Consider the following 17426-nt stretch of genomic DNA (forward strand, 5'->3'; position numbering starts at 1 on the left):
GCTGGATGTTCCTGTTTCGCCATATGGTTGCAGGCATTGTTTCAGAGGTTTAATTTTTAGTATTATGTTTCTTGGAAATTTGGAACCCTGAGAGCTAGTTAGCAAGATCTGTGGACTTCAGTCCCATCTTTTAGGAGTAATTCAAGTGCATATCCCCCCTACAGCAGGGTTCCTTAGTATTGCACAGATTTCCTACCCAAGCAGCTGTAATTGTTCAGAGATGCACATGAATGCAAATTCTTGACTGTCAGTGTGGAATGCAGTGTTGATGCTCAGAATGGCTTGCTGACAATATATATTAAACAATTTGGGGGGAATTCATTTTAGGCAAATTTTACATGGTTGTTATGCTTTGCTTCTTAAGGTTAATCTCTGTGGACTTGGTCCAGTAATATCATGAATAGGAAGCACTGTAATATGTGATGTAGAATATGCATTCGCTTTACTTATGCATTCAATGTTATACAAATCATAGCTTATTAAAACAACTATAAAATCTGTGAGTAATTGTTTGTATGGAAGTGGAGTGCATAACCCAGTGATATGAAAGTCCCGCAGGAGCTTTCGTGTACAGAAGGACTATGGTGTGTAGGAGTGCTGAGAACATGGAGGCAGTGATATTATAATTGGTGGAATAGAAGCGATAAACTTTCCTAAAAGGACAGCATTCACATGTAAATAACTGTTCTGTTGAAAAACCCTGTTCTGCAGAATGGCATTAAGTATACTTTATTAGATTATTGTTTAGGGTCCATATCACTCCTTGTCCATATAAGTGTTTCAAAGTTATGCAAGATGCAGATTCTGACGCAGCATCTGAGAACACTGTTTTCAGTCAACAGGTTCATGTTGTGTCAGTTGTCACTCAAGCAAGCATAAGGAGGTTTTTTTTTTTCCTCTTTAATATATATTTCTGCCTGCAGAAGTTTGGCTCTCCAATGTACATTTTTAATATATGTTTCCCAAGTGGGAAATGAGTTTCACAGTGATGGGAATGCTATAGAACTGCCTTGTCTCTTAAGCAGCTATTTTTAGTATAGTGAGGTGGATTTTTCCACTGCTACCTTAAGTACACCCCCTCCAGTTGTTCCTGAAGTGCTACACAGTATGGACCTGGTGGTGCTGGAGAACAAGATGAACGTGAGTCAGCAGTGCCTTCTTACAGGGAAGAAGGTCAAGCCAATGCTGGTCTGTATTAGCAGGCATGTAGCCAGCAGCTCTGGGGAAGTGGTTATTCCCTTCTTGTGCTTCTGAGACCACATCTTGCATCCTGTGCCTGAATTTGGCCTTCCCTGTTTGAGAAAGACAGTGACGTACTGAATTGAGTGGGACAGAGGGCCACCAGGATGGTTGGGGGCTGGAGCATGTGTGCTGGGTTTGGTGAGCCTGGAGAAAAGAGAGTTCAGGAGAAGGGAGGATCTCACTGCAGTTTTTAGCTGTCTCATGGGCGGGGGTGTAGAGAAGATAGTGCCAGGTTCTTCTCTGAGGTGCATGAAGAGAGGATGAGAGGCAATGGCAGTCAGCAGCTGCAACAGTAGAGATGGCTTTAGATAATGGGAGAAAATTTTTCACAGTGGGGCTGATCAAACACTGGTAGAGGTTACCCAGAGAGGCTGTGGAATATCTGTCCTTGGAGGGACTTGGAACTCAGCTGGATGGGACCACCGGCAGCCTTCTGTTGCTGGCTGTGCTGTAAATGGAGGTAGGAGCAAATGCTTCTGCAGTTCCCTGTCTACCTGAGTCGCTTTATGATCCTCTGTAACTATAATAAGCATAAACTGCTCTTGAGTTCAAAACACAGCACATAAAGCCAAGAAATCAGGCACTTAAAAAATGAATATGGCAACAAATATAATACTGTCACCAAGGTGATATCATCCTATCATCAAAGGTTTGAAATGGAAAAGAAAAATGTGTGTATGCAGTCTCAGTTTGACTGCATTATTTTCAACTGTTTTCTAGCTTAATTCTTGCAAAAGCTCTATTTCTTCTGTTGCTGCATTGTATTTATTACTTCATATTGGTTCCTCTAAATCTTGGGGAGCAGCTGCTGCAATTTAGTACCCAAGGATGAGCAAATGTTCATAGAAACACAGTACAACAGAGCGATAGTTTTGCAATGTCTTAAAATTAATTATGTACATTGCAATTAAAGATAACGTCTTGAAGTTAAAAGCTGATAAATTACTCCCTCTGCTTTTAATGAACTGTGCATTTTTTGCATGCAGAAAATAACAACATTATTGATAAATTTAATCTGCAGGAAAGGTTTAACTACAAGCACAGCTCTTAAACCATCAGTTGTGCACTTAGCCTGATGCGCTTTTACAGGGAGTGGTGCAGAACTGTCTTGTTGCATGACCTAAAGCAGCATTGAGGGAGCTAAAGAAACTAAATATTCACATTGCAGCACAGGTTATTACTTTCTAAAATGTACTTACATGTAGTTGAAGATAATTCAAGCAATAAACTTTTTACCCCCCTTGTTTATTGTGGTAGTTGAACTTGGTAATGCCTCTGTTTGCCAGCTGGAAGCAATACACTTCAGGAATTGACCTCAAGATATTCAGCAAAAGGAGGCCAAATCCTATTAAACAGGACGTCTCTGCTTCTTTTTGTTTAAGGTACAAGGCTTCACCGGGACTCATAAGTAAAACTGTTGTAACTGCTAGTAGTTCTGTCCTTAAATCACAGTTACATCAAAGGAGTGAGTGCTATCTAAAGAATATTATTTGGCAAAACAAAGCTTCAGGGATTTCCCCTTTTAGATAAGCAGGAGATCTTAAAAGTGAAATCTGAAAGACAACTCAGACTTCACAGACCTTCAAAGACCAACATGGTTGAAAAAAAAAAATCAGCTTTAAGGAAGCTTTACTTGATACTGGTCGTCTCAGCAATTGCATTGGTAGTGCAACAATGGTAAAATAACTTTGTGGTTACTGGCACACAGCAGGAGTAATACGTTACATAAATCACAGGTGGTTGAGGTAGCATGTTTATGAAGGGCAATTTACTTCATGAAGGATTAGTGAATTCTAGTTTTAGTTGTTCCAAAATTAATATAGCAGTTAAGAAGTTGCACTTAGAAGTTCAGCCCTGTTCTAGATAGTCCTCTGTAGGATTAATTCTTAAGTGCAAGTCATTTACTGGTAATACCTTGAGCATCAGAATAATTTCGGGGTGACTCCTTGTCTGTTATAGCATTAACTCATGAGAATGAGGGAATAGGTCAAGTTACTTTGGTATCCAAACCCAGAATTAAGTGTCATGGCTGGTAGTGTTAACATTTGAAATCTGTATGATATCAATAATGATTTGTAGGGAGCTTGTGCAAGCCAAAGACGAGGCCTATTTCAACACGATCAGAGATGTCAAAACTCCAAGATGATGATAATGATTACTATTATTATTATATTTAGTCTAGCTTTCACCAGCAGTGGAGGGAGAAGTGGGAGGGAGGTTGAACACAGAGCCTAGTAAAATGCTGTGTAGTGTGTTGGCCCAGTGGTCTGCAGAGGCAGTGCTGGCAGGGGATTTACAGGTGGTTCAGGTAGCAGATGTCAGCTGGAGCTTGGTGCTAGAAACCTGCATGCTGAGTGCCCTGCATACTCAGCAGGAAGCCTGGCACTTGTCCTCTGAATCCCAAATGGGGTTCAAAGAACCGTGGTAGCAGCGGGAACCCTGGACAACAATACTAGAGCTTAATATTTTACATTACAAAAATACACAGCCATGTTTTAGAGAATGATGCACCAGTGAAAGCAGCTAACATGATTGCCTGTTGCATCATCTGTTGTCACATGCTTGTTCACAACTGCAGGGAAAAGGTGGCTTAAAATAAATGTAGTCTTGTACCCCTTCTCAGTGTCACTGTCCTGCCACGTTTACTTGTTTGGGGGTGGAGCGAGGCTGGCTGCATTGCCTTGCAGCTCGGTGGCTTTGTGGTGCAGGCTATGCTCTGGCACCTTTGCCCATGAGTCCTGGGATGGTTGCATGGGCGGTTGCTGTGCTGTTTCTTGTCTTTTCCCAAGTTTCACACAACACGCCGTAAAAATGCCTACTTAGAAGGCCGCTTTCAAAGGGCCTTACCCTGTGCAGTAACAGGGAGTTGGAAGGGACCAACCAGGATTGAGTCCAACTCAGGATGTTCTGTGATTCTATAATGTGTATATTAAAGTTAGAATAAATGTTGCAGTGTGTAAATCGATGTGTATCTACATTTGTTTTTAATGTTAAAGAGAGAAAAGTCGATGCATGACAAAGTCCTTGCTCTCTGCATCGTATTACATCATGTGTGAGTAGAAAAGGTGTATTGTAGGAGTATTGTGGCTAGTGCAAGACCTTTCCCATGAGAGTGCTCTCCCAGTTAACTTTGTGTGCCTTGGACAACCAGGCTTTATTAAGTGTATTGCAGTCTCCTGTTAGGAAACAGCAGCTACGTGATAGAAGAAAGGCATTTTCCCTTATTTAATCCTTCCATTTTCCCTTCCCAGACTTATCCTCTTCTGAAATCCAGGGATGCTCAGTGCCTTTCTCTTGCTGAGTCACTGCCTTGCTGGCCTGGCTCTGAGCTGGGGTGTGAGGCACTTGGAGGCTGCTCAGGACCTTGTCAGGAGGGCTGTATAGTATTACAAAATCTCATTTGCCATTACGTTATGCTTGGAGTAAATCGATGAGTTACTTTAGTCTTTTGCCTCTGAACGTATACGTGTTAGGGGGAGGAGGCGAGTGACAAAAACCCGGGTAGGTCAAAACTAAATTAATTTGGTCACTTTATCTGACTCCAGCTAGCTGGATCTCGTCCCTGCTGAAAATCCCAAGCCTTCCCACAGCGTTCTCTGAACTGAAAAGGTGGAAATGGCAGGAGTTGGGAGCAGCATGCTGCCTGCTCTGCCAGAGCTGCTGTTGGGCTGCAGTGAGGCTGCTGTGCAGGTGGCTTGTGCCTCTGACATAATGCCTTGGGTGCCTGGCAGCATTGTTTTTTCTTAATTGGGGGTTCTGATTATTTTTATCCCTTCCTAACTGGGGTAGATGTTTCCCTGGTATAGATGCAGGTGACTGCTCAGGTGCCTGGGCATATCCACAGGGTTTTGCTTGGGAGTTGGTGCACTGCACTCAGGGGGCAGTGGCTTTGGGGACAAGCCCTTCTTGACTGCTCTCTTCATTTTCCAGTAATTCTGCATTTGCTAAAACATTTGGGAATCTACTCTCTGAAAATACAACTACTCATCTGTCATCTGGTGGGAGCAAAAAGATAGGAGGTTTCCCTGTTGTTTGCAGAACCCAGGCCAGGAACTGAGGCTTGCTAAAACATGTTGCCTCTCAAGGCATCCTTTTTCCACCATAAGTGTACTCAGCACTGCTGTTACTTTGCTTCATAGCATGTGTTTAACCCCTTAGGAATCCTATAGCAATGTCTGCATGTGTGCTTAGTAATCTTGTATTTTTTGTAAGAGAAAAAAATTAATAAAAAGTGAATTAAAGCTGCCATGTTTGTCTTGGTGAACTGAGAACTTCTCACAGAAGATTAGATGTTGGTTTATTCATCAGCTTTTTCAAGGTTTTCTAGTTACAAAATGTTCATAGAGTCTCTTCTGTTTTCCAAAATGCAGGTGTTTCTAATTGACTTGGGTTAACTATATTGTGCAAGCCTGAGAATTATTGTTCTCTGAATCGCCTTTCCCCCCAACCCTCATCTCCTTGTCTGTTGTGAAAGGTCAACTAGTTGCCAGTGTCTATTAGGAGAATTTCACAGGTCGAATGTCTTTCTTCAGGGCATCAGACCAGCAATTCAACCTTAGGGATCTTGGAGTTGAAAGGCTTGAGGGGGGTGGGTAATAATTGTAAGTAAAAGCAGATTTTTTTTTATTTTTTTTTTTAACATTGCAGCCTTGCCCAACTTGTGTGTGTCTCATACAGCCCACTTCAGGTGTTTTTGTGGTTCTCTATTAATAAAAAGTCTTCTTAATTTATAGTAACATTAATTTTATACTGAAATTTGTGCATCCTTTCCCCATGTTAATGAGGGCCTGTTCAGCACCAAGCACTGCTATTGCTTTGTTTGACTAAGTTGCAGTTTGAGGGTGCTGTGCACTGCTGTGGTTCAACCCTAATCCCTTCGAGTGAGTATGCTCTTGTGGAAATGGTAGTCACTAAAAAGTCTGAATTGCTTCCCTTTTGTGTAAACTGTTGATGTCTGCCTCTCTTGAACCTCTATCCTTTATTAAGAATGTATTTGTTTTAAACTGAAATTAATCTACTCATAGAAATAGATAAGGAGCCTTTTGGAATATGCAAATACTTTCAGCTACAGTTGAGATATCATGTAGTTAAGTGTTCATATTGTACTTTAGGAAGCAAAGGTGAACCCTGAAGAAAAGAAATTATGTTAGGATTGCTGTGGAGACACGATGTTACTTTTTACATTGCCATCATTGTTACTTTTTACATTGGAATGAAGGAATGAGAAGGAGAAATAAATTTTACTTATGCTATGCAAACATCACTGGCAGATCATAAAAATCAAATTGAAGTGAATCAGTAAATGTCCTTCTCAGATGTCCTAAAACAGTCCAAGCACTTAATCATTTTGTTGGAATTTGTAACTCTTCTCCTGATTTCAGTGATCTACCCCTATTTCTTAACTGGTTAGTGATTAACCTTAAAGCTATTTTGTAAAAATTATGCAGTAGACAGTGTAATACATTGCTTGTTATAGGGCTATCTCAGAGGTTTTGGCTCAAATTGTGAATATTGTTTGAATACTTTTGATTGTGTTTTTTCAGATTTGGGGCAACTGAATGTCTAGATAAGAACCAGTATTTTCTGCCTCATAGATAATGTGATAGAAAATATGTCCTGGTTGGGTTTTTGAGTTTTTTGGGTGTGGAGATTTGGGGGTTTTTGGGGGGGAGGGGGGTCTGTTGTTTTTTTTGTTTGTTGGGGTTTTTTTGTTTGTTTTTCTAAAGCTGTATGTATGAAAAGAAACCAGAATTACCACCAGTCTTTATAAGAGTTACTCAGATTTGGAATTTGGGTCTTTACTAGTCCTTAAGGTCCATCATAAGCATTTATGCAGGTCAGAAAATTCCAATGTTGGCAGGCAGCCTCTAATTTAAAAGAACAAAACTTAAAACATACCCCAATCCAATCAAAGTAAATCTTTAGTACTATAACCTCACTTGTATTGAAACAGGGAATTGTAATGAGAACAAAAGAAAACATGCTGTTTGCTGTGTTGAATGGTAATCCTGCAACATTAAAGCAATCAAGCATGGATTGCTTCAGTCTGTGTATGCTTCACAAATCATTTTAGGTCTTCAAGTAGGATCCATGTTGTGAAGCTAACATGGCATTCAGCAGTGAACGACATACATGGATAATAAAAGATTTTTAACATTTTGGGGCCATTTAGTAAGATCAGAACCGTGCACGAGAGATTTGACATTGAGCATTTTAAAAGGTCTGTATTTCTCCCAGTATTACAACCAGAGGGTTCTTTTCTCCTTTTTTTTCCATGGCAACACCTCATTGTGATTAATCTTGAACTGAGTTTCTGACCAGGTGGAGACTTTATATTTCGTTTGTGGCAAGTTTCTCTCCAGCTGGAGAGAGGGCTCTGGCTGTGGCCATTGGATTTGCTGTGGGAGTACAGCGTAAGTCAAAAAGGAGAGTAAGCTGTGCTGTCAGAACTGTGCTGGAGCTTTTTGTGTTGTTCTTCCATCCTCAGGCCTCGCTTTGGTAAAGACAGCCTTGAGCATAACTGGCCTCCAGTATCTATGGCTAACGCTGTATGCAGTGAATGCTAACAAAGCAGGCGGAGTCCAGCAGCAAGTCACTCGCCACTTCAGAATAACACAAAGGGGCGAATTTGCCTTCCACAAGGATGTGGCTGCTGAGGCTGGCAAGTTTCTTCATTCAGGGATTTTTGGTTTGCAGCAGATTTCATCTGAAAACCCTTTCCAACAGGAGCTGCAAGCAGTCTCCCTCAGCTATGTCTTAGCCTTTGTGCTGTATCTTCTGCTTCAGTAATTTTTGTTGGAAGATATTTCGTTTTACTAGGAGTGTCTATCCTGGTGCTATCAGATGCCAGCTTCCAGAAGGCTCCTCTTTCTGTTGTTGCACAGGCTTTCTACTGTGTTTAAAAATTTAACATTAGACTGTGCGTAATTGTACAAAACAGGAAGGCCTTGCAGGTTCAGGGGCAATGGTGTGTGTGAGGAGCTTTTGCAGTGCAGGTAGATCCATTGCTGTAATCCTTCCAGTCTTGCCATTATTTTACTGTTTTGGTGTAATGCAGCTTCTGCTGTCAACTGTTAGTTTCTCTGCAGAAAAATAAACATTCCTCTTGCAAAACCGTCCTTAAATACAGCTGGATAACACCTTGTAACAGCTGCAGTTAACAGTAGCAAGAGCAGTGGAAAATGCCCAATAGCTGAATGTTCAGAGCTGCATGTTAATGCCTTAACGAATCAATATTCCTTTGGGTGTAATGTTTACCATTGGACATGCTGAGCCACTGTACTTCTGATTGGGGTGATTGCTTAAGTATATACATGCTTTTCAGCACCTAAGTAATCCCCTGAACTCAGGACTGTGGTGCTTAGACTTGCATGTGTGAAATGTTTTTCTGAAATGGCCTGAACTAATTGGGCAAGACTCTTCCATGGCTTGTTTGTATTTACTGTGGATTTGAATTTCAGTTTCTTATAAGAATTATAAAACAAGGTAGAGGCCTTTGTGGTTAGGCAGTGCTGTAACAGCTAGAAGTTTTTAATCTCCACCTGTGTGCTCTGAAGCAGGGGACGTGTTATGCTGTCTTCGCTCTGCTTTTATTTGCTGTAGAATTGTCAGGCTTCTTTATGGGAGATGGAAGCTTAAAGATCTGTGAGGTGGATGCCGATTTTCAGGCTTGTATAAGCCTCATCATGGCCTTACGCTTGAGAGCCTTCAGCCTAAACAAGGGAAAGCCTAAGAAGATTTGAAAATGTAAATAATCTTATTGGGAAGTAGTAGTGTATTAGGACATAAAGTAAATTGTTAGCTACTTGGCCATTCAGAGTACAGCTTGTGAGTCCCCACCTGTCCAGCTGTTCTCTTAAGTTGCCGTACAGATGTTCATTGGTACATGTTTTAAATCTGGATTATATTTTCCAAAGCAGTCCAGCACATAAGGAACTGAGTCCTGGAGAAAACCCAGGTCCAGTTGTGGATGTCGAATGCAAGGATTCTTGTCTGTTGCTGAGTATGGCGGCTCTGCTACCTATGCCTGGCCATACTTTTTTCTTGTACCCCGCCCCCCTCCACGATCTGTCTGTGTGGCAAACAGGATATGTGTGTATCTGAGCACCAAATTAGAATGTGCTTACTGTAGAGGAAACCTTTCCCAGCTGAGTTTATTTAGAACATAACCGTTCAGAGGGTGGGGGCAGAAGAAGCAAAGATATGGTAAACTCGTTTTGAGAGATGATGAACTCCTTCCAGAGAAGAGGCCATGGAAGATTCAGACACATGTTAACAAGTCACTGAGAATAAATGACAATGGTGTGGTTTTGATTTCTGTTTAACAGAAAATCTAATTAATTTTGTATGCATTTGTTAAAAACTGTATTGATACACCCCCATGCTTATCTGTGTATACGAATGTGAAGGTTTTGTCTCTTAGAAACAGCCTGAACTCCTGTTTTGAGCCATAGACCATAATTTGTCTGCAAACACAGCGTGAGTTGTATTACAGATATCCTTCAGGGTATCATTGTAAACCTGAAGGTTATTTGTGTACTCACTGCTTCCTGAAGAGTTCCCCATCCCATGCACTGCAGCAAAGGAGGTTGCTTGTTCTCCTGTTGCCTGCAGAAGGATAGTTGTTTGTCTTTGTAATTGCTTTTGGAAGAGGATGATGAGGGAATTTCTGCTTCCTTCCTGTGTGTGTGAATTTTTTTTATCTTTTTACCAGAGTAGACTTGCTGCTTTCACTACAGGTACCTGATGGTTGTTCTGGGTTCTTTCCGGCCTCTAGAGGACAATTAAAGTTTGGATGAAGTAGTGGCAACTTCAAATTAGAGTAGCTTTATTTCAAATGTTAGCCTCTAAATATCTTTAGCTTGCTTAGAAGGAGACTGTCCCATGTTGATCTCTTGGTTAAATATTAAGCTCACTATTCTGAATCTTAAGTGAATATTTAAGTGGCTATTAAGCTGTTTACTTGAACTCATCTTACACACCATACTGAACACGTTAATTCAATAGTGACAGTGGTGATATCTTTCTGTTAGTTTCTTATCTATATAAAAAGGCAAAAATAGTAAAGTAAAAACCATGCTAACAATGATGTTTTATACTTCAGATGCCATTAGTAACAAAGGAGCTGCTTGCCTGCTCAGCCCCTTCCATTCTGATGTTGAAGCTAAGCATTCATGGTTAGCCTTTACGGTGTGGTTTTAAGAATACAAGGGCACTCCCTTTTTCGAAAACTTTGTTCTTAGCGCTCAGTTCAATCTAAGCACTTAGTGTGTGCCAAGAAAGCGACCTTTGCTAACTGTTGCAGTGAATGCAGTGCTATGTTCATGCAATTAGCTGTGCTTTCTGGGCCTGCAGGAAGAACTGAACAGGCCGAGGACAGGCTGATTTCTTCCGTACTTTGGAGGTGCCCCTACAGAAGTAGGTAGAGGGCTGAGCAGCCACTTTCTGAAGGAGTTACTGGCAGTAGTAGCCTGGCAATCAGAGCACAATTTTTTTAAGCCTGCTTTCCCTTACTAGCCTGTCTTTCCTTCTTTTTTACTTTTCTTTTTTTTCCTTTTAATCAGGCAGATTTGGGGTTTCTTTTCATGTTTTGGAAGGTAATGTCAGTAGATTTGAACAATTTGAATAATTTTCTTTGTTTGAAATTTGTTTTGTACAAATTGACCAATATTATGGACCTTGTCACTTTCTATTTTAAATGCATTTCCTGCTGCATGTTACTGTGCCAAGTTTCTTGCTGGTGAGTTTTTACACTTTTTATCTAGGTTGATCTAGCATACCTTAAAATCAAGTTGGCCTGCAGTCTTTGTATTGTCTACTGAATTGTCTGTCAAGCTTCAAACAGTTACATATTTGCAAATGCTCAGTGGAAATAGTCCATGCAGACTTCAGATCCCACAGAGGAAATACTGCTCTCTTTCACTGGGGGTGAAGATTGAGATTGAAGGCTGAGGTGGCAGGGCTGGCACCAAAGCTAGTCAGTTAAGTGTGAGCTACAAGGTGTCCGTTCCCACAAAACCCTTCCTTTCCAAGAATAACAATACAAATTTGACTGTTTGATTTCTGAGACTCCTTGTACTCAAGACTGTTACTAGTGGGCTGCCTGAAGCCCTGTAGTCTTTGAAACATTATTTACTCTTTTCATGAATGATCTTGGTGAAGCTCTTAGAAACTGTTGATGAAATAAACTTGAATGTGCTCATCTTTTTCTCGTAGCAATGTCCTACAACAGAAAGATGTGGCTAGTATAGAGTAACAGGGAATAAAATCCATATATGTTTCCAGTCTATACATTTGGGGACTGGCTACTATGAATTAGATTTACTTTCAGAAAAGAATCTTAACCATTTAGAAAGACATATTTAAGATGAAAAATCATTACATTATGTGACTGTGAAAATTCTCAGCAGAGTGCCATTTGCCAAGGTTTTGTTGAAACATTATCTGAACACAGTCAAACTGTTTGGCTGTGTTCAAGGCATGACCAGTAAGTGAAGGTCTGACTTGATAAGAGACTTGAAGGACTGATTTGTTTGATCTAGACTACCTGGGCATTGGGACAGACTGAGTGCTGTTCCTAACACATTATGAAATCAGCTCTGGAGAAGAAAAAAACATTAGAGCTGGGGGATAATATTGGTAGAACAAATGAGTTTAAGCTGAGAGAAGATGTTCCTAATGATCTAGAGGAATTGGGCTCTGCAGCAGCTTTCCAACCAGATGGTTGGTAGTGCAAGTCTCAGTTACTGTCAAGATAGAAGTTGGTAAGCTGATAAAAAATATTATCAGGTATTCACCCTGTACTGTAAGGAACTGAATTAATGATTCGAAAGGCACCTGTTCCAGTGAGAAATCAATATTTCGCTAAGTGGAACACCTATATCTTCTAGAAGTGATCTGAAAATTAAATACAGGTTTGGGCAGTCTGATTGTCCTCCAGTAGCAAAAAAATGACAAATAGATGTCAGATCACTATACTTGTGCAGCACTGTGTGATGATATCCCAGGTCTCTGATCCCATCTGTGTATCTTTAGCCTGTGTCTGATTCTTTTTTTCCTACCTGTTGGCATTAAGCTGAATACTGCAAGCTTGCATATTCTTTAAGTTCACAATAATAGCCAGAGAAATGCACTCATAGGTTCCAGGAGGACGTTGAGGCGGTTATGTATCATCAAAGAATAAAAATTAAGCCTCCTTTCTCAATAAATAAGAGAAAATTGTGCAGTGATGCAGCTTTCCCTTTTTTTTGGTTGTTGTTTGAACAAGAACTGTAAATTCATTGTATCCAGCAGGCAATTATCAAAATGTCAAAAATATTTATTGCCTTTTTCTTTCCTAGTTGGGGAATGGCGGTCAACGTGTACTCTACCTCTATAACCCAAGAAACTATGAGCAGACATGACATCATCGCATGGGTTAATGATATATTAGCTTTAAACTACACAAAAGTTGAACAACTCTGTTCAGGTAAGCAAGTGCAGTATGCTTTACAAATGTTTATTTTAAAACCACTTTAAGAGTCTTGATTTGTTGAAAATAGATAACTTAACTTCTGACATAAAACAGTTATTCTGAGAAAAGAGACTAATGTATGTGCAAAGGAAGCATTTTTGCATTCATGTTAATCACTGACAGATAAGGTGCTTTGAGAAAGCATAACAAACGCAGAGGGGAACAGGAGGAATGCAGTAGAAGATATATAGAAGTAATAAAAGGGATGACTAAGCAAGAAAAGAGTACACCGATAAGCTTTAAGATATAAAATATACCAGTGTGGTATCTTTTTAAATGGTAAGCAAACATAGTTGAAACGTAACAAAGCGATCTGAAACCCTGGACGAACAAAATTCTTCAGCACATTTTCCTTACTGGTAAGGGTCCACAAGTCCTTGCTGTTCTTTGCAGGAAAAGAACAGATATCTAACTGAATAAAAATGTGGATTTGAGGAAATGAGCCTTTAGCTGCTATGAGGGCTTTAGAGGTTTGTCAAAAAAATATGACTGTTTCTTTTTAAATGTAACTGAACTCTTGTTGTGGGTAAATTTGGTAATGAGCCCTGAAAAAAGGGGTAATGGTTTGAATAGTTTGGACAGTTTGGTTAATCAGAGTGGCAACTACAAGATACGCGTTAAACAATGGGTTTTCTGACTAGTTGATGACTAGAAATGACACAAATAAAGGCTGATGTTTCACTGACAATACAGATGCCCCTCGGGAGTGATTCTTTATGAATTCCTGCTGTGATTTTTAATTTTGAAGATGTTTGTGTTGGAGGAGGTCTAACTTCAATCACTACTTCCAGACAACTGACATTCTGGGAATATCTTATGTATGAAGACAATGCTCTAAGTACTAGTACATAAAACTGAAACCACATTTCAGCTGTTTACTGGTCCAGCTGAAATGCATAAGCAGGGTCCTATATTCATATACTTGAATTTATCTACTATTCTGGGTAGACGGTCTGTTTTGGAGATGTTCCCTGAAAGGTACAGAAAATCCTTTGAGGATGATAGCTTCATAGCATGCTCTTCAAAGTTTAGAAAACTAATCTCAGCTGCAGAATCAGGCTTGCATACTTGCAGGCTTGCACAATGACTGTAAAACTGAGATTGAAAAAGTCCAGGTTGAAGTGCATGTAAGTAACTCATATAAAGTAAATAAAGAAATAGAACATGGGAAATAATCTCTTTAACAATTATTAAGCTTGAAATGTAATTGTTATGTTTAGCTGTTATACTTACAAGTCCAGTATTTTCTTTTGGTGTATTATACATAAAGGAAATATTTGTGTGGGGATGTGTGTGCATGTGTGTGTAAATATGGGTGTAGCTATATATAGAGACAGATACAGATATACGCACACTTATAAGAAGTTAGAAGAAAATGGACGTTATCATCCCAAAATACCCAATGTTTGCCATTGTTTGAAACAGGAAGCATACTAGACAAGCTATTGACTTGTTCCTGCATGGTTATTTATATGCTTATAAACAGTTGAAAGGAAGCTTTTGAAGTGAATTCTCTATCTAGTTAAATGTGTGTGGGCCTACCAAAAAAAAAAAAAAAAAAAAGACATCCCTTTCCCAAAGTTAGAGGAGAGGTGATCTAAGAAAATTTTGATTATGGAGAACAGAATGATTTTAAAATATTTGAGACGATCAGATTGACAGACATCAGTTGAGTGGGACAAACAGGAGAAAAGCATGAAAAATGTTCACAAACCCACTGTCCCATTTCAATACACAGCTTATGAAACTTTTTGTGTGACCTGCAGTGAGAATTTTGGGACACACCACAAGGGAAAACTGAAAAAAGGTTGCCTCATTTAGAGCTCCTGTACGAAATGATATCTTTTCTTCCTTTAGAACTTCCCGGATTGTATTAATTGCTGCTGTTAACCTGATGTTTTTACATTCATATCTTAAGAAGTCAAAGCTGTAAACTTGAATTTCCCCATTCGGTTTGATAGTCAAGCCTGATGCTTACACATTCTCACTTTGATGTTAACGTTCATTACAATCCCAGATGGGGCTTTAATAGTTCCTTGTCTGAAGAAGCGTTGTAGCACAATCCTTCCTGTGGTCTGGAGGACTTTACTCTCTGAACTGATGAATCTAAACTCTGCTAAATTATTACTGACATTGGAGCACAGTAGTTTTATGGACTAGGTCCTTTCCATTTGAGACTGCCAGCTCTTGTTTCTCATGTGCAACATATGCATGTGTAGGGATTAAAGATAAATGGACAAGATGATTTGGAAACCTTTCTGTATTTAATATAGTTTACCATGTAAACTCATAGTAGTTTATTTAATGTACCTGTAGTTTATTTAGTGTAGTTTACAGGGTGCATACTAGGGGAACAGTAACACAAATGACACGCCAACTAACAAGCAAACCACCAGCAAGCAGCACGGCTCATCTAGCGTATTCATTCTGGCATTCCTTTCGCTGATGTTCCTTGAAGTACAGGCAGCTTTCATGCAGCTTAATGTTAGTTTCCATAAAATATGAGCATTTCTTCAGGACTTGAAAGAGAAGGACTATGTGGGAAACTCTTTACAACTATTAAGTATTTCACAGCATTAACAGGGAGCTGCAGAGCCACTGTAACTGAATTTTTATAACCTACTGTAAAACTTCTTTTTTTAGAAAAAAGCATCAAGAAGTGTTGTGCTGTTGTGACTCTTCAGTTCTTGTTCATTTTTCCTTAGTAAGGAGCAATGAGAAGGCCAGAAAAAGCAGGGGAGGGGAGGAAGGATTTTAAGTCTGAATGAATAACTCAAAGGCTTTACTTTTAGGAGACATAGGCCACCTAGATGTGGCATATGCTTGTGTTCAGCAGCTGACTGTGAGACCTCATGGGTGCCCACATTCTGCAGTCAGCCTAGCAATAATTTTGGACGTTCTGAGCTTAAGCAAGAAGGAATAATGTGACATTCTGCTTTTAGTAAAGACTTTATTTAGAGCGTACGTAGAGCTTAACATGGCAGCGCATAATAAAGACAGAAAAAACTATCGACCCTTTTTTTTCATTGCTGTGGAGAAGTAGCTTTGAAAATACACGTGCTGTAGCAATACCAGCCTGTTTCTCAATTGCCAGATAAAAGAACAGTTGCTAGGATGAGGAGCAGCAAAGGAAGAGGCTGGCTTAGTCATAAAGTATTTGTATTCTTTGGGAGTCTTACATGTGTTTTTGTCTCTGCTAAGTAGGCCGAGCAAAGTGCAGTGTCCCCTGAGCTTTTTGAATGCCTGCTGTAATAGTGATGTGCTGAACAGGCCAGGTTACGGATGGATGCCTGCAGCCTTCAAGAGTTTAAATTTAGTCTGTGGCTCCTCTGGTAATTTAGTTTTGACAACTTGAGAGAAAATCTCTTTCAGAATCTCAAAGCAATGCAATTCTCTTTAGTGTAGGTGAGTGTCATTTTGCCAGGTTTTGGTCTTCAGGTCTGACTTCCTGAAAGGTTAACCTGAATATGAAATTTATAATCTGTGGCTTTAATTGACGTCAGGGTGCATTGTCTTTAGATAGGCATTAGACTTGAGAGTATTTAATTTACTGCATCAATGAAAAATAATAGAAGACAACCAAGTGGGTTTAGTGTAGTAGGATCCTGTGTGCAATACTCATAGGCTTGGGAAACAGGATGAATTCAAATGAATTATGACAGAAGTTATTTCTTAGGAGTCATGCTGTTTTTGTAATGAATACACAGTGGCCTCTTAAAAATAATTCAGACTGAGCAGGTTATGACTGAAGTTTCTTTACTAAGGCTGATTTTCATCTTTAGGTTATACCAAGTGAAAGTGTTACAGGGCTTTTCATGAGTGGCTGCTACATGAGTGTAGTCACAGTAAGAGTAAGGCAGGAGACTATAGAGGACTTGTATATGAATTAAAAAGAAACAACACAATGTACAAGCTATATAAATTACGAGCAAGGAAGCTAGAAATGGTAAAAATATATAGAAAGGAAAATGTAGCTTGAAGTGAGGTATAATTTCTGGCTTAGCTAAACTTGTGTGATCCTTTGAAGTTAAGGAGGTGCAGAGTCTTTTCCTCTTCCTGCACCTGTAAATTCTCAATGGAATAATGAACTCGGAAGTTGTCTGGCCTCCAGTGCATACAGACCTTTGGTTTTTCAGGATTTGTATGCAAGGATTGAGGATTAAATACAGGATGGGATTTTTTTTTCCCTTGCTTTTAATAAATGACCATACTATAAAGAGAGCATGTGGTTTGACATTTTTAAGTTTTAGACTGTGATGCTTTTTCTGCAGATGCCCTGCGTGTATTGGCACAGAGAATTTTTCTTGTGGCGACTACTATAACTGGTACAGTATGTCAGTTGGTGTTCCTCCTGTGAAAATATGTAGTCCCTCTATACACAGATTTTGTTGGTACTGCATCACCCACCCTGAAGGGAAAGCAGACAGTGTGACGGTAGGGCTGATATCATTCTTCATTTGACTTTCTGTTGCCTCTCAGCATTTGGGGAAGAGCCCTAGCACAACCTCTGCCGCCTGTTATCTCTTGCCGTCAGTGCTGTGCAAGGAGGGTCCGTTCCTGGCTGGAAAGTGTCTGAAGTGTTCTGCTTCCAGTGACTGTGTTGTGGGGCTGGTCACCACTGATTGCAAGGCAGCAGTTGTGCCCCCAGCACTACCCAGCCTCAGGCCACTTG

General features: G+C 39.9%; 1 protein-coding gene across 5 annotated transcripts in view; it reads left to right on the plus strand.

Moving 5' to 3' along the window:
* The window catches only part of MAPRE2 (microtubule associated protein RP/EB family member 2), a 102949-nt gene that overhangs the window by 49795 nt on the left and 35728 nt on the right, over positions 1-17426 (plus strand). For 4 of the 5 annotated variants that reach the window (XM_069854050.1, XM_069854047.1, XM_069854049.1 and 1 more), the window contains one exon: positions 12582-12709. The exons of the other annotated variant lie outside the window; for it this stretch is intronic. In XM_069854050.1, coding sequence (XP_069710151.1) covers positions 12582-12709 — 128 coding nt within the window. The remainder of the gene's footprint in view (positions 1-12581; positions 12710-17426) is intronic. 5 annotated transcript variants of the gene reach the window in all.

This window comes from Phaenicophaeus curvirostris, chromosome 3 (assembly GCF_032191515.1).
Source record: "Phaenicophaeus curvirostris isolate KB17595 chromosome 3, BPBGC_Pcur_1.0, whole genome shotgun sequence".
In the NCBI taxonomy this organism is placed as follows: Eukaryota; Metazoa; Chordata; class Aves; order Cuculiformes; family Cuculidae; genus Phaenicophaeus; species Phaenicophaeus curvirostris.